General features: G+C 34.9%; 1 protein-coding gene across 4 annotated transcripts in view; it reads left to right on the forward strand.

Annotated features, from left to right (window-relative positions):
- The window catches only part of PHF3 (PHD finger protein 3), an 82,122-nt gene that overhangs the window by 40,869 nt on the left and 15,828 nt on the right, over positions 1-25,425 (forward strand). For 3 of the 4 annotated variants that reach the window (XM_058734356.1, XM_058734358.1, XM_058734355.1), the window contains 6 exons: positions 6,118-6,279; positions 11,192-12,974; positions 18,599-18,908; positions 21,625-21,808; positions 23,806-23,953; positions 24,050-24,206. In XM_058734356.1, the coding sequence (XP_058590339.1) occupies positions 6,118-6,279; positions 11,192-12,974; positions 18,599-18,908; positions 21,625-21,808; positions 23,806-23,953; positions 24,050-24,206 (2,744 nt within the window). Of the gene's footprint in view, positions 1-5,126; positions 5,223-6,117; positions 6,280-11,191; positions 12,975-18,598; positions 18,909-21,624; positions 21,809-23,805; positions 23,954-24,049; positions 24,207-25,425 lie in introns of all 4 variants that reach the window. The other variant, XM_058734357.1, reaches the window with a different exon arrangement.

Genomic DNA, 25,425 nt, shown 5'->3' on the forward strand with positions numbered 1-25,425 from the left:
TTTTTTCTGAAGTCTGATACTTAATGTCAACTTTTTCTTTTAAGTTTACTTATTTATTTTGAGAGAGCGAGCAAGAGCACTAGCAGGGTAGAGACAGAGAGATGGAGAGAGAGGATTCCAAGTAGGCCCTGCACTGCCAGCATAGAGCCCAGTGTGGGGCTTGAACTCACAAACCAGGAGGAGTTCATGACCGGAGCCAAAGCCCACGGGTTGGACACTTAACTGACTGAGCCACCCAGGTGCCCCAATGCCAACTTCTATAAAAGAGGAAACAGTTGTCCTAGAAATAGTTGAGTTTGGCCTTTTGCACTGCCAGCATGAATTAAGGCATGTCAAATGTGAAGAATTTCATACTGTACTGTGGTTCTCCCTTTTATATGGTATTAGAGTGATTTAAACTAATCCTGTTCTTGAGAAATTCAGTAAGTTTAACTCCAAATGGCTTGGTTTTATTTTCTTTATCTCATTTACCTCTTTTTCCCAAAAAGATAGATTAGAAGTAAATGGTCTGGAATAAAGTAATATTAGTGTTGGGAGGATTTCACATAGACTTGACTGACCTCAGAACTCAGATTAAATTAGGGCCATTTGCAGGTGAGGTTGGGAGGAATTTTAATGTGATCTAAACTCAAGCTCAGGGATTTCTGAGTATGATGATAGATTTCATGCCAAAATTTCAAAATGAGAGTGACCTCTAATTCTGGAATCTGGGAGGGATGAAAAAGCATATTGTTTTTTTCTGTATGGCATAGCCATACACTTGTCTTCTAAAGAGTCCGGGTCATAGCACTGTTTTGGTAACCCAAAGTTTCCATTTTAGTGAATTTAAAAAGTTGGGATGTCAAATATTAAATCTTGGTTAGCCTTGTGGCAGAAGGAGGGGGAGATGTGGGAGGTCCCTGAAAATAGGTAGTGTTCTGAAAAGAACCCAGATTCTCCTTTACTTCTATTCATTTTCTTAGCACAAACCGTTGGATTAAACTCTTTAAAACACAAATACCTAATTTGGAGGGTTTTGCTAGAGATTATTCATTCTGCATTGTGAATTACCTTTAGTTAGATGAATAGATTCAAAGAAAGAAATTTCAGATACATTTAAAAATTTGATTTGTTATGGGGAGAGTTGAGGAAAAGCAGTGAGCGGAAGGAATATAAAATTTTTGAGGGTGAATACATGAGCAGGGAGACTGAAACAGAAGCTAAGTGCCAGATACTGTTCTAAGCATTTTATACATATTAATTTATTCATCACAGCCACCCTCTGAGCCACTAGTATTTTCTCCATTTTATTGAAGAATTTGAGGCACAGAGAAGTTACGTTAGGTGCTTTACTTGTTGGGGGCATTGTTTAGATGAGAGCCCTGGGTATGTTGGAAACCATGTAGAGCTTGATTTAATGTAAAGATGCACTTCTTTAAAAAAATTTTTTTTTTTAACGTTTAATCATTTTTGGGAGACAGAGACAGAGCGCAAGTCGGGGAGGAGCAGAGAGAGAAGGAGACACAGAATATGAAGCAGGCTCCAGGCTCTGAGCTGTCAGACAGCACAGGGGCCAACGCAGGGCTCTAACTCATGGACCAGACCCGTGAGATCATGACCTGAGCTGAAGTAGGGCACTTAACCGACCGAGCCACTCAAGTGCCCCTAAAGATGCACTTCTTTAGGTAAAGGAAATGTGTCAGGTAGAGCAGGAGTACAAAAAAGGCTGCATTCTTGGAAATGTCAATTCTGAGAAACATCTCAAATGCAGTCTTAGATGTAATTGTAGCTTGTTGCCTTAGGAGGTTTGTGTATGATGATGGGATCTCAAGGCATCACTACCTTCCAAGTTATTTTCCAGCATACACGCAAACCTGTGGAGATCTTTGTTGATTTTTCCCTCCTCCCCTTCCTCTCTCCATCTCCTTTCTTCCTCTTCTCCTTTCTTTCTTTCTTTCTTTCTTTCTTTCTTTCTTTCTTTCTTTCTTTCTTTCTTTCTTTCTTTCCTTCCTCCCTCCCTCCCTCCCTCCCTCCCTCCCTCCCTCCCTCCCTCCCTCTCTTTCTTTCTTTCTTTCTTTCTTTCTTTCTTTCTTTCTTTCTTTCTTTCTTTCTTTCTTTCTTTCTTTCCCTCCCTCCCTCTTTTTCTCCTTCCTTCCTTCCTTCCTTCCTTCCTTCCTTCCTTCCTTCCTTCCTTCCTTCCTTCCTTCCTTCCTTCCTTCTTGCCGCATTCTCTTTCCCTTCCCATTCCGCATCTCCTTTTGTAAAGGTAATTCTCCCTACCTCACCTCCTTACGTTTCCCTTCCCCATTTGTCACTTAAATAGAGAAATCGTCTTTTGTCCCTTTAACTTCCTTTAGTTGATTGTCCTCCTTTTCTGTCTTTTACCATTACACTTCTTAAAAATAAAAGACTGCAGTTGTCATTCTTTATTCGTTCACTTTTTAACCTTTGTCATCTGGTCCTCTGTTTCTGTGTGTCAAATTAGTGGATTTTCTTCCTTCCTTTGTTTTCTCTTGTAGCATTAACCTTCCTGATCCCTACTTCATTGAAATTTTCCTTACCCTTTTTTTTGTGATGTTTTATTACCTTGATGCTTCTTTGCCTGCTCTTTTTAATGTCATCAGTATATCCAAAAAGTGAAGTCACTACTTCACTTCCAAATTTGTTCTTTCCAACTTCTGTCTTCTGGTTAGTGAAAACCTTTTCTCACTTATCAACATTTAAATTTTCCTGGCCTCTTCTTTTCCCTAATTCTTTTGCTCAACCAATATTTCTGGAGTACATCTTGTATACCAGGTCATTATTCTATGTTCTGGAGTTTCAGCATTGAACAAGAGAGAGAGAGAGAGAGAGAGAGAGAGTTCTGACTTGTAGACTTACATTCTAGTGGAGAAGATAGTTATTAAACAGATATTAATCAGGTAGTGTGAAACATGTTTTAAAGGATAAAGTACACTAAGGGTCTTTAGGCAGTGATGAGAGTGTTGGGTAAGATTGTTAGGAAAAGTTTCTCTGAGAAGGTGATATTTGAGTAAAACTCGAAAGAAGCAAGAGAGGGAGCCATATGGATATCTGGGAGAATAGCATCCTAGCCAGAGGGAATAACAAGTAATAGAAACCCTGAGATCTTTTACTTTCCTGTATTAAGAAAGGTTTGTGTGACTGGAGTGGGGTGAGTTATAGAGTGATAGGTGAAAAGTCAGAGAAGTTGGCTGGGGAAGATCTTAGGATCCTGTGGGCCCTGGTTAGGATTTTGGGCATAAATCTAAGTGTGGTGGTGTGGTGGCAAGAGTTTGGAGGGTCTTGAAGAGAAGAATGGTAACAAGATAAGACTTCATATTTTTGAAGGATCACCGTGATGACTGTGTGGGGAGTAAACTGTATGTGTATGTGGTGGGGGGGGGGGGGTGGTGGTGGTGTGTGGCAGTAGAAGAACCTGGGACACTATTACAGTATGGTCTTGATGAGAAATGATGGTAATTTGGAGTAGAATGTTAGTTGTGGAGATGGTAAATGGTCAGATGAGTGATATGTTTTATAGATAGAATTAGCAGGATATGCTGATCACTTGGATGTGGTATATGAGGAGAGAAGAGCTAAGGATAGTTCAGGAGTTTGGGGTTTGAACAACTGGGTGAATGGAGGTTCCATTACCAGAAATACTTTAGGAGGGGCAGTTTTATTTAGGGGAGAGGGGGAATGGGTGGAAGCAGTGTTTATTTTCAGTATGTTAAGCTTGAGGTATCTGTTAGACAACCTCGTGTGGAGATGTCAAATTATCCTCTTCCAGAGGTTAAATGTGAACTTGGGGCTGGAGAAAATAATTTTGGGAGTCATACAAATGTAGATGGTACTGGATGAGAGCACTTGGGGAGGTTTGAATGTAGATAAAGATGAGAGGTGGGAGGATTGACTCTTAAGTCCTCCAGCACGTAGACATCTGCAAGAAGAAGAAGAGGCTCTGTCAAAGGATATTAAGAAGTGGCTAGTGAGATGGGAAGAAGTGTGATGTTCACAAGTGAAGTGAGGGGAAAGGGATTCAGGAAGGGGAGATGGGTCAGCTGGGTCAGAAGCTACTAGCAGATGGAGCAAGAGAAAATGTAGTAATTGACTTTTGGATTGGGCTTGCTAAATCCCATTGATTCTGCATTGCAATATATAGCTCTAAATTTCAGAACATAAGTTTTCGCTCCCTGCCAATAAACACTGTTAATCGGGCTTTATTTGCTTTTCTGTTGGACTATTTTTATCTTTTGAACTTTTTCTTTCTCTCCTGATTACAATACAGAATACATGCTGATTGTAGAAAAGGTTGGAAAACAAAGAGACAGCGTGACAATGATGTAAAAAACCTAAATTCCTTATCTACCTTACCACTAGACCTAATCACTGGTAATACTCCAGTGCTTCCCCCCCCCCTCCACCTGTCCATTTCTATCTATGCATATTTGTAATGCATAAATTGTATACATGCTTTTATATAAAATTGGGATGAAACGTCTTACATTTTGTTTTTTTAAATGAATGTTAAAACATTTTTGAGAATGTGTGTGAATTTGTGGCAACACAAGTATTTCATCATGATGGAATAGCCTTCTAAACTGAACTCCCTACCCATTTCTCCCCTAATTATATCTTAAATGAGTCCTGATGAATTTTCCTAAAGTATGTTCTTTAAGGTTTTAGTGCATAGGAATAGTGATTAAAGCATAGACTATTTTTGAGAGTGATAATGTGCATATAGCAGGAAATGTGGAAAACAGGAAATATATTTTATAGAATAACCATTATTATGATTTTCATCTTTTTGCTAATCTTTTTTTGTTTGTCTGAATGTACATGCACATGCATTTCGTTTTTTTTTTTTTTTTACTAACAAAGATCACACTGTTTTCTAGCCAGCTTTTTTTCATAATTTATTCTTTTTATAATTTATTGATCAAAGTATATAAGCAGTTTCATTGTTCTGTTTGTTGTCAAAGTGCTCTTCAAAAACATTGTACCATTTGAAAGTATATTTATAAAGAATTTTGTTCTCTTTAAATTTTAGGATAGACCACTATCTTGTTGAGCTCTTTTAATTGAAGTTCTTCTTGGATACAAAGATGAGGACTAGATAACTTCTTGAGGTTCCTTCTAACCCCTAGGATGAAGATAATAACTAACATTTGTGTAGTGCTCTAAAGTTTACAAAGTGAGTTCTCATACATCATCTCACTTGATCCTCACAACAGCCCTGTGAGGTAGGTAGGACAGGTATTGTTATTCTCATTTTAGAGATAAAGAAACTGATAGAGAGGTTAAGTGACTTGGTCAAGTTTTATTTGTTTTAGTTGGGATTTGAATCCAGGCCTTCTGATCTAAATAATCACATTCTTTTTACAAGATTTCATTCAACTGCACATTTAGAATTGCTATATGTCAGCCAGTTAAGTGAAGTAAATTTGTTATTATAATTCAGAATATACAGTGTTTATATTTTCTTCAGTGTCCTCCAGTCCTTTTCCATATCTCCCCCTTCCCATTAAATGAAATGCTCTCTCTTTTGACTAGAAGGTAATTTAATTATATAGCTATATTAACCCCCTACAATTTTACCTGGCATTTGAGAGAGGGGAAAGTTATATTATATTTTTCATTTCTCTGTGTATATTTTTTCGCTACCTCTCAAAGGTATACCTATATTACTTTCACACATCCAGCATAAAGTCTTGAATAGAATTACACTTAGAACTAGAATCTTTTGCATCTGGCATGAACTCAGAATCACAAGCTTTTCAGAGCATTAAACTTTTGTACTACTTTAACCAAAATTGGGATAATTGAGTTTTCAGGTATAGGTGCTTATGATAGTCACAGAGGTACAGTGAATATTAAGTGAGAGTGACGGCACAGGCCAAATCAAGAACAATTGTAGCTATTCTAACTAGTTACCTCATAAGGTAAAAGTTTGTAAAATTGAATTGGGAGCTTGATAGTGGCAATATCACACAATAGGAATAGAACTAAGTTTTCATGACCCTATAGGGTAGTATTGCATTAAACTGTCTCACAGTGTTTTCTGTACTGCCTTTATATACTTAAGGTCCTCGATATTTTTAAAATTAATTTTCTTGTTGTTTTTATTTTTTTTTCTAGTTGTTGGTCTTGACGATATTATGGACGAAGGTGTTGTTAAAGAAAGTGGCAATGATACCATTGATGAAGAAGAACTGATTTTACCTAACAGGAATTTGAGGGACAAAGTAGAAGAAAATTCAGTGAGGTCACCAAGAAAATCACCTCGTTTAATGGCACAAGGTAATCCTTCCAGAGAGGTTCTAGCTAGAAAATCAAAGGTATAGAGACAGATGTGATAGGTCATGACCTTGCTAAGCAGAGATATATTTTCATGGTGCTTGCTAATCTCAGCATTTTGATAATAATCAATTTTGAGATTATATCAATTTGTTGGTATAGTTTTTAAAATTTTCATTGAAATTATATATTTACAAAATTTATTTAATTTTAGTTTAGTTTAATTTAATTTTAATTTAATTTTAGTTTATTTTATTTTAGTTTATTTTAGTTTAGTTTATTCATTTTTGAGAGACAGAAACACAGCACAAGTGGGGGATGGGCAGAGAGAGAGACACACACACAGACTCCAAAGCAGGCTCTAGGCTCTGAGCTGTCAGCACAGAGTCCAGCACAGAGCTCGACACGGAGCTCAAATTCACAAACCGTGAGCTCATGACCTGAGCTGAAGTTGGATGCTTAACTGACTGAGCTACCCAGGCACCCCTATATTTACAAAATTTAAAGGGTTCACTAATTCTGTAAGTTTCTAATACTTCTTTTTCCCCAGAGGAAATCATTCTTTCAGCTGGTATTATTAATTTTTTGGTATTTAGTTTCATGTCTCTAAGTAACATATTACTACTTTTTGATTATTCTGAAATAAGTATTTTTATTGACTTCCCACTCTGGATGATGAATTTAGTGTTTTTTTCCTCTTGTTCTCATCACACAAAAGTACATTCTCTAATTTTGTTACGTCACTAGTAATTATGTTATTGTGACTCTGTATGCTGTTAGAGATGATCAATTTTAATAAACTGAGGTTACTTTTCCTGTACAACTTTTTGTCTTTCTGAGTTAATAGTTGTTTTTGTTGTTCATTTGCTTTATAGTTTTGTATATTTGTACATAGCTTTCTTTGTACATATCAGTAATACCTCAACTACTCTGCTGGTGTCTAAATCTTTCCTAAAAATACTTGTGCATATCAGATGTTCTGTCATTTTCATTTTATTGAAGAAACTGGAGCTTTCTGATCTGCTCCCATGTGCACTGTATAAGCCTGATGCATAGCTATTATCCAGGGATCTCCCTTTTCTATTCTTCTGAGGATTCTGTTTGGTGTTATAGTTCTTATTTCCTCCTTTTTTGGCTTACCTACTTCATTTTGGTGACACTTTTTCCAGTAGTTTTGTGTGGAAAAAGAACATGGAGACATATTATTTTAAAACTGTATGTCTGCAGATATATTTAATCTGGTCTTCTATTGGAATTACAGTCTGGTTGAATGTAGGATTCAAGGTTGAACATAGTTTTCCTTCAGAAATTTGAAAGTTTTCCTCTATTTTCTTCTAATTTCAGTGCTGTTGAGAAGTTTATTCTGATTCCTTTTAAGGAATTCCTTAATTTCTTTTAAGTAGAGTGTTACCTACTTTCTTCTGGAAGTTTGTGGAGTCTTTCTCTTCAGCTCTAGTGTTTTGATATTTCTGATAATGTGTCTTAGGGTAAGTGTATTTTATATATTGAACTCTGGGTACTCCATATTTCCTTTTAGTCTGAAAAGGACTATTATTCAATTCTGGGAAAACTTTTTGTATTATTCATTGGTAATCCCTCTATTTTCTTAGTTCTTGCTTTCTTGAACTCATTATTATTCAAGTGTTAGAAAGGACTGATCCTTCCATTTTCTTGATCTTGCCTACTTTCTATCTCTTTATCTTTTTCCTCTCCTTGGTGAAATTTTCACATGTTTATCCTCCAGCTTTTCCGTCAAATTTTACATTTCTAATTTTTGAATGTTCTTTTTTTTGTTTCGGGATAGTCCTTTTCATAGCATTGTGGTCTTGTTTTGTGGATGCAGTATCTTCTGTCTTTTCTAAGGTACTTGTGCTTTAAAAAGTGTTTTAAAAGGTGTTTTTGGTCTCCTTTCATAGTTATAGTTTCTTTTACTCCATGTTGTCTTTTTTTTTTCCCTCTCTCCATCTTTCATGTTAGGGACTTTTCTAAAATGTCTGATCCTTGATTGCTTGCTCATGTTGAAGAGGTTAACACTCAAGAGCGTGTGGGTTGGGTTTTGTCTACCGTGAGCTTCACTGTGTGGTTATCTGGCTATGCTTTTTATTTTTATTATTATTATTTTTTTTATTTTGAGGAACCCCTGTTGTCAGAATTGAGGTTATTTATTCCTTTAGGCTCAATTGGATTGTGTAATGGGAGTCCTTCAAGGAAGCTGACAGGGTGTCTCAGGTATATAACTTCACTTAATATCATACATTTCAGTGTACTTTCCTGCCACTTATATCTGTGCTTGATGTTCCTTAGTCTAGAAACCCTGATTTATACTCTTCCAGAGAGCAAGCCTCCAAATCTTGGATTAGGACCAGGAAAGGGCAGTTGCCTGGCAGATGGAGTCAGGGAGAGGGAGCTAGTGGTCTGACTGCTTCTTAAACAGCTTTTAACTCCTCTTCATTTTAACTACCTGTCTTCATCCTCATTTTAGAATCATTTGGGGTCACCAGTTCCTAACCCTTTTGAGGTATTAATGCTATTGGTTCTTGCCCACGTTGCCATCTTAGGGTTTATCTCCTTTGGGTCACTTCTTGATCATCTCTTGTTTGGCTTCCAAAATTCAGGTTTTCTCCTGTTCTTCCATTCATTTTAGATTCATGCCTTTTGTATAGTTTTAGTGTGGTGTTTTGAGAAGTGGATTAAGTTAGATGCATGTTATTTACTTTTATCATCTTTTCCTCAATATATATTTTTAATCAGTTTTTAAAATCAATTATTTGGTAATACTTGTAACTTAAAGCAATGAAAAGAATAGGATGAACAGTATGGACAGGTAATGATAATGTTTGGCCTATACAGCCAGGATTCCAACTAAGGCAGTTTATATTTAGAGGAGAAAAAAACAACTTGATCTTTGGCTCAATAAATCAGTTACTATTGGAAAACTTTTTTTTTTTTTTTTTTTAATGTTTAAGAGAGAGCGAGAGTGAGCGGGGGAGGGGCAGAGAGAGTGGGAGACACAGAATCTGAAGCAGGCTTGAAGCTCTGAATTGTCAGCACAGCCCTACGTGGTGCTTGAACTCACAAACCGCAAGATTATGACCTGAGTCGAAGTTGGATGCATAACTGACTGAACCACCCAGGCGCCCCTGAAAAACGTTTTTTTAATCTTAATTACCTTTATGGTTGAATATGCTATTTATTTGTGACAACGTAGGTAATGGGTGTTAAAAGTTCCTTTACTTTATTTCAAGGCAGATGAATAAAATAGAAGTGTAAACTATTACAAGCTGTCTTCAAAGCTTAAAATGCATAAAATACATAAAAATCTCATCCAGATATTGATAATGAACCATTAAGTTCTTAGTTATTTAAAAATGTTATATATCTGAGCATGTGGTGAACAGTTAGTAATCCACACAATAATCCACAAAATTTTTAAAAATTGTTGGGTGCTTACCTAATGAAGAAATACTGTGCTGAGTCCTGGGGGAATTAGAAAGGGTCTCTAAGATTGGGACAACCAGATAGTTTTTTGTTCAAACTAGGACACTTTTGAGAATAAATGAATGTACTATTAATAATCACATCAAGACAGTAGGCATCACCAAGGACTGTTAAAGACAAGTGAAGACACCTGATACCTTCTTTAAAAGTTTAGTGGTAGGGGTACCTGGGTGGCTGTCGGTTAAGTGCCTGACTTCGGCTCAGGTCATAATCTCATGGTTCGTGAGTTCAAACCCCGCATCGGGCCCTCTGCTATCAGCTCAGAGCCTGCTTCAGATCCTTTGACTCCCTCTCTCTCTATCCCTTCCCCACTCATGTTCTCTCTCTCTCTCTCTCTCTCTCTCTCAAAAATAAATAAATGTTAAAAAAAGTAAAAGTGGTATATGACAAATAAGCAGTGTTTAAGTATTGGTGCGTAGTGGTGTTTTGCACTGAAGAGTAGGAAGGAGTCTTTTTATTTTTGGTAATTGATAGTATTTAATTTTCATGGTGTTTATTTGGAGGTATTGGATATGCATAGGCTTGGAAATAGTTTATTTTCTATTTCATTTTTGGGTTGTTTTTCTGATTAGTGAATCTACTTTAGTTCTCTTTCTTTCTGTTTTCCTTGCACTCCATATGTGTTCCTTTTCTTGGAGGTGTATTCAGATAGGGAAAAGAGGAAAAACTCATATAGTAGATTCTTTGTTAGGAATATTGTTAAAGGTGGGAAGCTTTGTTCAATTATTTTCATACTTTCCCCATTTTCTTTTATGGTATATTTTCCTGGCTTAAACTTCTTTAGTTGTAATTTCTCTTTATCTGTGGTACTATAGCATATACTTCATTTCTTAGGAATAGCTTATATGCTAAAATGGTGATATAAGTGAAGCACATTCATAAAGGAGTTTGAGTTGTGAGGCTGTGTTTTGAAACTCACACAGATCCTGTTTGTTATAGGTGGTTTAGTTCTTATTATATTGGCACCTGAATTTGTTTGGTATTCTTTATTTAAAGATACTTAATGTTTAAAACTGTATGACAGTCTTGCTTTATGATGGGCATTAATGCAAAGGAAACTCATTTATTTTGCTCCCTGCTTATTTATTATAGAAAAGAAACTTGATGAAAACATTCTTGTCTTATAGTAAAGTATAATATCAGTCTGAATTTTCTAGAAGTTTTTTCTCCTGTCAGAATTTATAGAACTTTGATAAATGTAAAATTTAACATGGAGATATATACATATACATATACATATACATGTACATATACATATACATATATGATCATCATGAGTAACTTTCAGTACATTTTCACTGAAATGAGCAAATTTATAGCTCAGAATAAAGAAGTGATGTATTCTAAATTGTATTGAAATAAAAACACATGGCAAAATAGCTAAGTTATTTTTATTTGTTTTTTTCCCTTGTGATAGAACAAGTAAGAAGTTTGCGACAAAGCACTATTGCCAAGCGTTCAAATGCAGCACCTTTAAATAGCACAAAAAAGGCATCTGGGAAGACTGTATCTGCCCCCAAAGCAGGGGTGAAACATCCAGAAAGGTGTCAGATTAAAGAAGTTTCTGTATCACCAAAACCTGAATACCATAAAGAGAGCAGAAGGAGCAGCCGACATATTGGACAAATTGACGTGGTACCAGAAGTATCAGTGTCTTCAAGTCATTCTTCAGTGTCGTCTTGTCTTGAAATGAAGGATGAAGCTGGATTAGATTCTAAGCAGAAGTGTGATAATCAGGGAGAAGCAAATGTGCCATCTCATGAATTAAATTGTTCACTCCTTTCAGAGACTTGTGTTAGTATTGAAGAGAAGAAGAATGAAGCTCTGATGGACTGTAAAGTCAAAACTGTTAGTAGCCCACTGTTTAAGTTTTCAGATAAAGAAGAACAGGATGATTCTATTTCAGTTAAGATGGATGGCACTGTTGTTGAAGAAGGGAGGGAAAAAGGAAAAGTTGAACAAGAATCAAATGAGACAGTAAAATTATCTCGTGAAGATGACCAAATTATTGAGGAGCCTGCATCTTCTGCCTCTCCTTCTGATGCTGCTGCTTGTACAAATCCAAATAAAACAGAAAAGAACCTTACAGGTTTGTCTGGTTCTGTGGATGAAGTAAATGAATGTAATATGGAATTGAAGAATACCCTGGAAGTTGCTGATAAAGCGAAGAACTCCTTTCAAAGAAATGAAATAGAATCTTTGGGTTATTGTAATGACACAGAGTCTAATGATAAGCAGTTGGAGAGTACAGAATTTAATAAATCAAACTTAGAGATGGTTGATGCTAATGCTTTTGAACCAGAAAGTAATATTTTAGAAAATGCTATTTGTGATGCACCTGACCAAAATTCAGAACAGTTGAATGTTGTTGAAAGTATTAAAATGGAGTCTCATGAAATAGCAAACCTTCAGGATGACAGAAGCAGCCAGTCAAGTAGTGTTTCTTGCTTAGAGTCAAAAAACATAAAATCCAAACAAACAAAACCTGTAATTCATTCTAAGCAAAACATGACCACAGATACTCTGAAAAAAATTGTTGCAGCAAAGCATGAACTAATGCATAACAAAACTAAGGTTAATGTCAAAAGCGTGAAACGAAATGTTGATGAACCAGAAACTCAGCAAAATTTTCATAGGCCAGTCAAAGTGAGAAAAAAACAAGTTGATAAGGATTCAAAAATTCAGAGTTGCAATTCTGGGGTTAAATCTGTGAAAAATCAAGCTCATTCTATATTGAAAAAAACATCACAGGATCAAAATTTAGTGCAGGTTTCCAAACCCTTAACTCATTCTCTGAGTGATAAACCTCATGGTCACCCTGGTGGCTCTAAAGAACCCCATCATCCTGCACAAACTGGACATTTATTACATTCCAGCCAGAAACAATGCCATAAGCCCCAGCAGCTGGCTGCAGGGATGAAAACCAATAGCCATGTGAAGGAAGAGCTTGAACATGCAGGTGGTGTAGAGCATTTTAAGGAGGAAGATAAACTGAAACTAAAAAAACCTGAGAAGAACCTACAACCCCGCCAGAGAAGAAGCAGCAAAAGTTTTTCTTTGGATGAGCCACCATTGTTCATTCCAGACAACATAGCTACTATAAAAAAAGAAGGTTCAGACCATAGCTCTTCATTTGAAAGCAAATATATGTGGACTCCCAGCAAGCAGTGTGGGTTTTGCAAAAAACCACATGGCAACAGGTGTGTGTGTATGTGTGTGTGATATGTGCATTAAAGAGAAATTGCTTTTTAGGGTAGGGTTATTTGAGAACTTTTTTATAGAAAGAAATTATTTAATATACAAAGACTTTTGCAGAAACAAAAAAACCCCTCATCAATCCTGGATAAATAATAGATGGAGCTACTGAATTTATAAATATGTCATCCTAGAACATTAAAAAAAAAAAAAAGCGTAGCCTGACCAACTGCTGGTATATACAGAAATGTTTTGTCATTGTAACCAGTTAGAGTGTGTGATTTAGTTGTTGCATCTGAAAGAGAAAAAAAACTTTCTGATCAAAAAATTGTTAACACTGCTTTGGGTCTGTAAGTTTTATTTTATTTGGCTTGAGAAGAACTAGTAATAAAATGTAAAGGTCATAATGGAAATTCTATTTTTCTTTTGAAGATATAAAAAAAAAATTCTAGTAAATTAAGCACACCATCACTTCGTAACTATCAAACTTGACCTTGGAATGAAGTTTGATAGCTAAAACAACTGTTAAAATTACCTGGGTAGATTGTGTATGTAACATGGAACGGAGTGAAAACCTGTATTTCTCTTTTGAATGTCTTAGTGATTTGAAGGATTTCTCGTGAATTCCGATAGAGCGATTTTAGGATTCAGTGTTTTATAGCTTTTTGACACTGCCAGACCTCCTCCCCCCACCATGTATTTTTTATTTGCTAGTGTTTTAAGAAAACAGGAGATGAAGTGGAGTTTGCAGCTGCAAGATTGTCCTGTTCGTGTTGAGATTGCTGTTGGAACTTCTATCAACACTGACATGATGAAAGAACATTATAACTTGCACTTTGTAATATTATCCTCACTCATTCATGAAAGTAAATATTAGGATGAGTTTTCCCAGCACTATCAGGTTACATTAAAATGAAGCTTTTTAGGTAGGGACAGTTTAGTAAAGTATGTTGTGTAATTATTTTGGTGTGGGAGGTGGTGGTTGGGCAGAGTGGGTGGGAGTTGTTGGAGCTATTCTGTAAAAAACTTAAGTTTTATGTCGAACTCTTATGTCAAAGACATAACAAACTTTCATGCCTTTATTTGTGATTCAGTCCATGTCCTATTTTTAGTGTCGGCGGTTATTCTTTATAACCACATATTCCAGTTTTTAAAAATTGTGTCTTTGGATATTGTGCTAATTTGTCCTCACATATGTGTTGTAGTTTTTTTTTTTTTTTTTTAATTAAATTAAATTTAATAGAAAACACCTTATTCAGATATTCTAAAGTGGGCCTGCTAAATTTTCAGAATTAAGGGCTGGGTGGTGCTTTTAAGTGTTCTTTTAGGCCAGCACTTTTTTCTCTGCCAGAATCTTTTAAAAATCATTACATGCTGACATGTGGTCTGAGTAATGCAAGAGGAGCCTTAGCTTGAAGGAGTTTCTAAAATGAAACTTGAGCCTAGAGTTACAAGTAGTGTTAAGTGTGTTACAGGGTAGCTTTGTTGCAGATAAGCTACTCTTCTGATGGTTTGGCCCTCAGGAGTTTGCCAAGGCTTTTTAATGATGGCTCACTTTACCAACATCAACAGTTATTTTCCTAAAATGAACATTGTGTTAATGTTAAATCCTACTGTTTTTTTGTTTTTAACCTAATGCCACCTTCTGTATCTCTTCTATAAAACCTAGAGTTTCTTTGCCTCAGTGTGGAAAATGACTTAGAATAATACATATGTAGGGATTTTGAGTTTACTTTATGTAATTAACATGCATAATATATAATGACATTGGAAACAATTGGGAAGCAACATTTCACATTACATTTTGTGAATAAAGAAGCAAGCCTAAGTAATTGATTGTTTTTTCTTCACATATTAACTAGCCTTCACTACTTTTTTTGATACATCATGCTTGTATACATTTTTACTCAAAAAATGTACCTGTCATACAGCATGTAATTTTCCTATTTTAATCCATGTATAAATAAGATTATGAATTTATTAGGAAGGGCATATCTGGAAATAATTTTTGTCCATTTCATGCAGTAGCCATATGGAAAGCTATTTGTTAATATGACATTTTCTTGCACTTGTGACAGCTTTGCTTCTAAGGACTGTTTTATAACTCTTAAGCATTTTACATGTATTACAACTAAAGTTAGCTTCCTGTGTGTGCTTCCAGTTGGAAATTATATTTTTAAGTATGGATTTGTACATGACATCACCAAATGTAATAAATATTTAACCATAGGCAACACTATACATATCCTAAAGACAGTAGGTATTGACTTAACAATTTACACATCAAACTGTTGTTTTTGCTTCCATTTATTTTCATCAGCCTTACAACACAAGCATATTCATTATTTTAAAAACCGGACTACTTAATACTCCCTTTAAAAAAATCATCTTTGCACTTGTGTTTACATAAACCAGTTGGCATTTTGGAAGGAAGAAGTGTTAGTCTTTTCATAGTATCTATCCTGTAGTTTCTAGTTTTTTCCTACGTCTCCAGGTGTTTGTATTTTTAGTTTGTATTGCATTTTCTTGCCCAGCAATAGATGATTAATACACTGGATGAAATTTAAAAACAAAACTCCATAGCATGATGGCTTTATACTCAAATTGTTTTTCTGAGAAGGAAATTTTCTTCCAGAATAAGATTGTTTTTCTCAAGATTTTAAGAGATTGACAGATAAATATTTTCATCTGCAGATAAGATTGTTAGTGACAAAAACTGATTTAATATTTATGTGGAATAGAATCATTTTAGAAAAGAGTGAGTACATATACATTTATAGTAATATGGTCTAGATTGTCACTTAAATACTTAATCAGAACTGAAGACCCATCTTGTAACAGCTCCGTTGTTGGTAATTGTAACATGAACATGCTGAGAACAGTTCTCATTGTTGCTTGCCTCTCATTTACTTTAAAGAAACTTTAAACTTTTCTAAGAATATATTTTGGCTTATGCCAAAAAGGTTAGAATTTTAAATTGTTTTTTATCTTACACTAAGTCTAGTTTAGCTTTTTACTTTTAAACTTTGTGTATGAATAACAATAGGAGATACAACAAATATTTCTGAACTCATCCATTTAACTGATGCATGCCTACTTGGTTTACTTAATTGATCCAGAGGTAAACTCCATACAACATTTATTTATTTATTTATTTATTTATTTGTTTGTTTGTTTATTTTTAATGAAATATTTAACATTCAGGTTATATAGTCTTTTCTGTAAGTGATTTTGCCTATTAATAATCAGAAATTCAAGGCTAGAACAGAAGATGGGTAGTAATTCTGTTAGCTATGTGATTCATACTCTCTCCCCTATCCCTCACATTTTTAAATCATGAGGAATAATACAAAAAGGGAAGAAAGTAATACTCTCTTTTTGTGATAGACCTTTCCCCCCCAATATAAATTTTCCCCAATATAAATACCCGTAAAATTTGTAGTACTCCTCTAAGTTTCAGACCTAAAAATGATCCAGATTTACATTTTTGTAAAATCAGCTTTACTTTCAAGTGAGTTAATTTATTTTTTCCCTAGAACATGTGGAAATTATTTTTATCAATGACTTTTTAGAATTTTATTTATTTTTCTATATAAAATCCTAAACTATTAAGATAATCTGTAGATGGCGCTAGAGATTTGCTTTTCAGAGACTCACATTTGAGGAGACCTTTCCAAAACAGACTTGAAATGAGGCGTAATGAAATATAATTAGTTAATAAGTTTTGTAACCATAAAATAAGTTCCCTGATGAAATAAAAATTTGAAATTTAAAATCCATGCTTTATAATATTTAAGAGTTGAATTTGGGGTAAAAGCATAGTCATGGTCATAGTGTGTAGGTTTTTTAAGTAGTCTCATTGAAACTTAGTCTAGACTTGCTAATGTTGCTCTGATAGTGGAAATAAAGGGAAATGACTACTAGCTTTCCTTCGCTATTTCACAGACATTCATATTACCTGCTTTCAAGAAATAGTTCTTACGACTTTGAAACCTGAAGTAGAAAAGCTATGCACTTGGATTTTTCAAACTTATTTATTCTGTTGGCTGGAAGATCTGTATCATTGAAACATTGACCCATCTAGAATCTCCCCAAGCCTAGACAGACAGACCATTTCTATCTTGCAAACAACACATTGTTTGAAAGTTTTGTTGTTGGCTTATGAATCCAAAACATTGTGTTTTGTTTTATTTTAACATAAAACAGAAGGTTTTCTTGTTTCTGTTTTTTCCCTTGTCATGTTGGGAGATAATGACTTATTTGATAAAGATAGCACAGACATTACCAGTTAGGGTAAAGAATGGTGAATCATAGGAAGAAGTCAGGTTTCCTTAATGGACAGCAGTAGCCTGATACACAATAGAAAGGGATACAAAGAAGAGAAAAATGTGCTGCATTTGAGGAATGAATATTTGCTGTGACTTTTTTCAAGACCTCTTGTAAGGATTAAATGTTGTTTTTATAGTTTCAACCTTCAAACAGAACCTCTGGTATATTTTGAGAGTTGGCTGTACCACCCGTTGAATTACCTTAAAACATCTTCCTGTTGGTCCACAGGTTTTTAAAATGGGTTTGACATTGTTGGTGCCACTGTTACCAAAATCAGCAGAAAGTCTTTAATTCATTAAAGAATAAACCTAAATCTCTTTATCGTAAGCTTTCAAACATATCATGAATTACCAACTTGAAGAAGAAAGGAAAATGTTAAACATGATTAAGTGAGCTCTCTAGTTTTCCTGACAGTGGGGTAAAAAGTATTTTAAAAAGATAATTTCTCTCTCAAATTGCTGTTTGTACATCTGATTTACCATTCAGAAGTAATTCCAGATATTTCTAAGTTAGAAAAACAAGGTTTTTAGAGTCCTTAATCTTGTATCCATCCATAGGCTTTTTCGTTGGTTAGTGAAGTTAGATAAAAATCCGTAAAGGCAGACTTGTAAGTCGATTGGAAACTTTAAAAAATTCAGCCTGAATATTAATATCTTCATGTTAAGAACAATGATCTTTATTTGGAAAAACAAGTGTAGTAAGGAAGTCCACACTCAAAAGTACATACAAGATTCTTCAGCTTAATATAATCACTGTTATACCATGAAACCAGAATATTTTGACCTCAAAGTATAGTTACATAGTTAAGGTGGTTAATAAACAGTGTAAGAGTCTCCATTATGTTAGTTTTTGAGTTTTATATTTGTTGCTATCTCTTTTTGTCATTTCAGTATGATTCATTGGATGAATGATTCTTGAGTTTTATATATATCAGGTGTGTGGGGTAAATGTAATGGTAACTTTGATGGATTGTCTGTGATCACACTGTCACAGATCTTACCACCCTTCTCAGTGGAGAAACCTTACTCTATGCTTTGTTATTCTGTGTAGTATGCTAACAAAGTTCAGTTGCACTTGATTTAACCATTATGGTTTTTTGTATTTTCTCATTCATACAAGTGGGGATGTATTTGACTTCTTAAAAGTTCCATTTTCATAGAATATTCTTTGAAAACTTGCTCCATGTTGAACTGACAGAGTGAAAAACAATGTCAGAAAATGATTAACTATTTAACTTGGGCATTTTTGACATTGGGTTTTTAAAAAATGTATTAAATCAAAGTTTTTTCTCTTCCCCCAGGTTTATGGTTGGCTGTGGGAGATGTGATGACTGGTTTCATGGTGATTGTGTTGGTTTAAGTCTTTGCCAAGCACAACAAATGGGAGAGGAAGACAAAGAATACGTGTGTGTGAAATGTTGTGCTGAAGAAGATAAAAAGACTGAAATAGTAGATGCAGATATTTTGGAAAACCAGGCTAAAGTTGAAGTCCATAGTGAAGATAGGACAATGGAATATGAAAAGCTTGGGTTATCAAAGCACACACCAACAAATGAAAAAACCAAATATATAGAAGATACAGTGAAGCACAAGGTCAAAATTTTAAAGCGGGTAAGGTGCTCATTAATGCATTCTTTTTATTTAAGAACTTTGTATGGACTGACAATTGGAAATTTCTTTGGGGTCTCCTGGATGGCTCAGTTCGTTGAGCATCTGATTCTTGATTTTGGCTGAGGTCATGATTCCAGGATCTTGGGATCAAACCCCGCATTGGGCTCCATGCTGAGTATGGAACCTGGATGGGATTCTTCCTCCATCTCCCCACTGTCCCTTTTCCCTGCCCTCTCACTCTCTCGCACGTGCTCGTTCTCTCAATAAATTTCTCTTTGGGTTTCATTGTTCTAAGAGTACCTTTTCAAATTTATTTTTCCATAAAAATGAATGGAATTTTATTTAAAATATTTTGGCAGTCTTGATGAAACCAGGTGGTGAAATCATCAAAACACATAGATTTTATTTCTAACAGTGTCTTATGCAGTTTCTAGTCTCTAGTTTGGTACTTGGATTTTCTGTGGTAGGATGTGTATGTGATCTTGTGGCATTAAGTGGTAATAAGCTCTACAGTGTACTTGCTAATAAGCTTTTTAAAAAAAGTTTTCCAGCTCATAAATATCTATCTACTAATTCTTAAACTATATTTGACATTGTCTTCAGGTAGAAGAGTTATTTTGTCTCTGTAAGGAAAAGTAAACTTAATTCTTTTGACATTGCCCCAGTGTTTGCTTGGAACCTTCACTTAAGGATTTCTATCTTAGAGTTGTCAGTTTTCCCTAATCTTATATTTTTAACTGATTTCTGAAAGTATTTCCTAAATAGAAATTTCAAGATATTTAATCTATTACAGGAGAAATGTATAAAAGATTCAGTGCTATATCTGATTGAATTTTTATGTTTTATTTTCTGCCTTTTTGTTACCTATGAATTTTCTATTCTTATAGAAATTTGTTGTTTTATAATGCTAGCGAAGAGTACAGTGGCAACATATATATGTGGATAGTCAACTATAATAATCCAAAAGACAGTGAACATGAATTGGAGAGTTAAGAAGGAAGTTTGGAAATCTTTTAGTTCAGCCATTTAGATTGAAGAATATAAGCATGTTTTCTCCAAAGTCATCTCCATTATTTACAAACTCAGTTTTTTGAGACATTCTTTATATAACAAAACTGGATTAAGTTGCAGTTTGCCAGTACTTGTAGCACCCAGCAATTTCTGTCTGACCAGACTTTTTGAGAATCAGATTATGTCCTTCTGGCATTTGCTATTGCTTTCTCTGTTGATTTGATGAGCGCCAAAGTCACTGATGGTATAGAATTGAGAACTCCATTGAGAATAGTTTATAGCACATCTTTGGAAAACTTCTGTTAATGATTAACTATTAATCATCACTTCTTGGATATAATATTTTGAGCATTTAGAAATATAGCTCATTGTTTTGTCATTTAGCTATTTCCATCCTGTCTAAAAAGACATAAAACATTGTAAATGTTTTGAGAGACCACTGTGTCCACTCTCTGTGTCAGAAAAGAAGTTGAGGTTGGTCTGATTTTGTAAATACATGTGCCCTTCAGGTTATTACTGCTTCCTTTTCTTTTTACTGATGAACTCTGTTGAATTTTGTTTGCACTTGTCTGATTTTAGTTTCTGGAATCTGCTTTTTAAGTTATCACTTCCTATCCCTAGATTTTATGTTGAACCATGTGTTGAGTTCCTATTGTGTGCCAAGTGTGGTACCAGACTTGGGTGTATAGCACTGATTAAGATATGTTCCTGGTCTCAAGTAATTCTAGTTGGAAAGATAGAAAATGAGTAAATAAAAAATGAGAGGATTCCTAGTCTAGAGAAAATTAGTGTTTTTTTTTGTATGTACTCTAATTAAAACCTATGATTATATATGCCTATACACAGGGTTCTTCTCCCTGTCTTTCAAACACTACCATGATGTGATTAATTACTTTAAAGGGTTTTAGAATTCTAGTTCTGTAGTAGTTCTTTGTGGGCTATAATCAGGATGAGAATAGCAGGTATCCTGATGGTTTGTTCTACTTTATGGGAGCTAAAATTGCTAATAGATACAATGAGAAAAAATTGAACACTTGCTGTAGATGGATGTGATTTCATTTGTTTTAGAAAGTGGTGAAGAACATAGATACCTATTTCTCCACAATCTCTCCCTCCTTTTTCCATATCCACAGCTAACTAAGAGAACTCTTATTATCTTGTATCTAATTTTCTTGCTAATATCACTACCTGGAAAGTGATATCCATGTTTTTTAAGTTTTCCTTTATAGGCTATTATGTGTTCTGCAGAAAATAGGTGCTTGACAAATGGATTTTGAATGAAAGGGCAAATCTCCTTTTTGCTACTAATTGAGAGTTATTTGTGTACATCTTTAAAAATAACCTTTTAAGTATTGGGCTAAAGAATATAATGTTTGCTGGGGTGCCTGGGTGACTTAGTTAAGCGTCTGACTTCCATTCAGGACATGATCTCATGGTCCGTGGTTTTGAGCCCTGTATCAGGCTCTGTGTTGATGGTGTGGAGCCTGCTGGTTTTCTCTCTTCCTTTCTCTTTCTGCCCCTCCCCCATTCACACTTTCTCTCTTTCTCAAGAATAAATAAACTTAAAAAAAAAAAAAGAATATAATATTTGCTATCTTAATGGATTGTAATACTAATTAGGTTTAATTTTTTTTATCAATATACTCTTGAGCCTTGCTTTAGTAATTTTCATTCTAATGAATTAAATACTTTTTCCCTCCCCCAGGAATCTGGTGAAGGCAAAAACTCATCAGACTGTAGAGATAGTGAAATAAAAAAATGGCAGCTAGCTCCTCTTCGAAAGATGGGACAACCGGTTTTACCTCGGAGATCCTCAGAAGAAAAAAGTGAAAAAATACCAAAAGAACCTTCAACTGTTATTTGTACAGGAGAAAAAGGTTCCAAACAAGGTAGTAAGATTAATAAAAATTATTATACACTAATAAAGCTATATTTATTTTATACACTATCAATTAGTATATTTAGGGAAATTTAACCATTTTAATATTTTAATGACAACAAAAATATGTGATTTACCTTTCTTGAAATTAAAAACTATTGCTCTAAATTCTGGGAAGTACAAATGAATTTAATAAGACCCCACCCTCATGGCTCTTAAATACGAATAGTAGAAGACAGATGGTGTGCTCTATCACGGCATTTAGGCACTATGAAGAAAAAATATAGTATTGGGGTAAAGAATTTTGATTTTGAAAAAAATCAAATGAGGTTGAAGTTGGTGAAGGAGGTATTGTTGGATTGTGAAGAGAGGAGAAAAAGTGTAAAATAATGTTTGGGGAAGTGGGAAAACAAGTTTACCAGGAAAACTTAATAGGATTAGGGCAGCAGATTGAGTTATCTACTTCAGTTTTGTGGTTATGAATTTATAGGGAGATCTGTTAGCATCAGCGTTTTTTCTCCAGTTGCCTTCAACTGTTTGTAGGCTGTTTGGGTGAAGGTTAAGGCTGGCTTTCACCAGGTTGTGGTTTTGCAAATACAGATGTTTAAAGCAGAGAGGATAAAGGTGTTTTGAATGCAAGGGTGTGGTAACAATGTTGGACTGTTTAATTAAAGTTGGTTATGTGGGAAAATGAGGACACAAATGGTAAAAAATGATAGATTTAAGTTGGGGCACCTTGGCTCAGTAGAAGAGCATGCGACTCTTGATCTTGGGGTTGTGAATTTAAGCTCCATGTGTAAAGATTACTTAAAAAATAAAATCTAAAAAAAAAAAAAGAACTGTTGGAATGAAGAGATTCTAGAATAAATAAGTCGGTATGGTAGAAGGTCAGAGTACTGAGATGTTTCACATAGAGACTTTGGAGATGTTGCATGAATTAGTAATGTTGGAATGAAAAATCATTTGAAAAGCTTAACATGTCAAATTAACAATATCAAGCACAATTGTTTTAAAACCAGAGATGATTCATCAATTTTGTGGTACTGGAAAAATCATTAAATTATCTGCTCACCTAATAAATTCAGATCATATTTTCTAAATAGTTTTTAAAATTTTTGTTTTTGAAGATTTTATTTTTAAGTACTCTCTACACCCAACGTGGGGCTCCAACTCACAACCCCAAGATCAAGAGTCTCACGCTCCACTGACTGAGCCAGCCTGGAGCCCCTCTAAATAGTTTTTTAAAAGTTAATATTATATTATGTGAAAAGAAACTAGCTCTAAAAACCATTATCTAAAATGGGAAAAGGTGGGGGTGCTTGGCTGGCTCAGTCAGAATAGTGTGTGACTCTTGATCTCAAGGTTGTGAGTTTGAGCCCCACGTGGGGTATAGAGATTACTTAAATTAAAAAAATAAAATGGGTAAAGGGCATATGCACTTCATAGGGCCACTTTTTAGTCACTTAATTTATAATTAAAATTCATTTAAATTAGAATTTTTTTGGTGAGGTATAATTGGCATATAACATTAGTTTCTAGCATATGACAATAATTTGATATTTGTATGTATTGCAGAATGGTCACGATAAGTCTAGTTAACATGTCACCATATGTAGAATAGAATTTTAATGTCAGGAATATTTCAATATGGGTTCTGATGTTATTTCTATTTTTTAAAAAATGTTTATTTTGAGAGAGAGTGCGCACGTACATGTGCACAAGTGGGGGAGGGGCAGAAAAAGGGAGAGAGAGAATCCTAAGCAGGCTCTGTGCTGTCAGAGCAGAGCCTGTTGTGGGGCTCAGTCTCACCAACGATGAGGTCATGACCTGAACCAAGTTAAGGGTCAGATGCTTAACCGATTGAGCCACCCAGGTACCCCCTGATCTTATTTCTAAATAGTGATTTTTTAATCAGTCAATTTTGTTTAGAAGCTTAACAGTATGCACTAAAAAGGAAGATATCTTTTTAAAAACAGTTTAATGAATTTTGTTATTTGTTTAAATTAGGGGCTCATGAGAAGCAAGAGATAAGAAAGAAGAAAATTGAAAAGGGAGTGCCTAATGTGCATCCTCCTGCTACTTCTACTTCCAAGCCTTCTGCAGATCAGATCAGACAAAGCGTCAGACATTCTCTTAAAGACATTCTTATGAAAAGGTAACACACGTTATTATTGTAGAGGATTGAATCACATACGCTTACTATATGCTTATTATTGTATTTGAAGAATAATTGAATTATTCTAATTTTAAGACTTACAGAGTCCAATTTGAAGGTACCAGAGGAAAAAGCAGCAAAAGTTGCCACAAAAATTGAAAAAGAGCTTTTCTCTTTTTTTCGGGACACAGATGCTAAATATAAGAACAAATACAGAAGTTTGATGTTTAATCTGAAAGATCCTAAAAACAATGTAAGTATGTTTTGTTCATGTCTATACCTGTTTAAGCTTCCAGCTTTCCTGAATATATTGGAATTTTAAGATTATAATACAACAGATCTATAATTTATTTCTTAAAGTGAGAATGTGTCATTTTATTTTATTTATTTTTATTTAAAAAAATATTTTTTTAACTTTTTTTATGTTTTGAGAGCGAGAGAGAGCATGAGCTCTGAGCTGAAGTCCAACACTTAACTGCCACCCTGGCACCTTGAGACTGTGTCATTGTTTTAAAAATTTTTTTTCAGTATTTATTTTTGAGAGAGACAGAGTATGAATGGGTGAGGGGCAGAGAGAGAAGGAGACACAGAATTTGAAGCAGGCTCCAGGCTCCGAGCTGTCAGCACAGAGCCCGACACGGGACTCAAACTCATGAACTGTGAAATCATGACCTGAGGTGAAGTTGGAGACTTAACTGAACTGAGCCACCCAGGTGCCCCGAGACTGTGTCGTTTTAATAGTCTTTCGCTACTGCACTGAATTATGAATTCTGAATAGTGGTAACTAGTGTTCTATAATGAGTCTATTAAAATGTAAACTGCTAAGTCTGTCTTAACCTGATTTATGTGAATTTTCTTTCCATTATGTCCCTTATTTAATCCAATTTATTAAAAATTTACTCAAATGTATTCTTTAAAAACTCTGTTAAGCTAAAATTCATAACAAATACTGTAATGGTACTTCTTTTTGTTTGTTTGTTTGTTTATTTTTGAGGGTAGGGGAAGGGTCAGGGTGAGAGGGAGAGAGAATCCCAAGCAGTCTCTGAGCGGTCAGCTGAACTCAGGAATTGTGAGATCATGACCTGAGCTGACACCAGGAGTTGGATGCTTAACTTATTGAGCCACCCAGCCGCCCCACTATAATGGTACTTCTGATTTGAATCTAAAAGCAGAGCAGCAGTACTTAAAAAAAAATTATGTAAAAAATACTATTTTAAAACGTTTCGTTGGGGCATCTGGGTGCCTCAGTCAGCTGAGCGTCTGACTTCAGCTCGGATCATGATTTCACAGTTCACAAGTTCCAACGCTGTGTTGGGCTCTGTGCTGACAGCTCAGAGCCTGGAGCCTGCTTCAGATTCTGCCTCTCTCTCTCTCTCTCTCTCTGCCCCTCCCCGACTCGTACTCTGTCTCTATCTCTCAAAAATAAACATTAAAAAAAACCATTTTGTTAATTCAAATAAGACTTTAATTCT

This window comes from Neofelis nebulosa, chromosome 6, assembly GCF_028018385.1.
Source record: "Neofelis nebulosa isolate mNeoNeb1 chromosome 6, mNeoNeb1.pri, whole genome shotgun sequence".
In the NCBI taxonomy this organism is placed as follows: domain Eukaryota; kingdom Metazoa; phylum Chordata; class Mammalia; order Carnivora; family Felidae; genus Neofelis; species Neofelis nebulosa.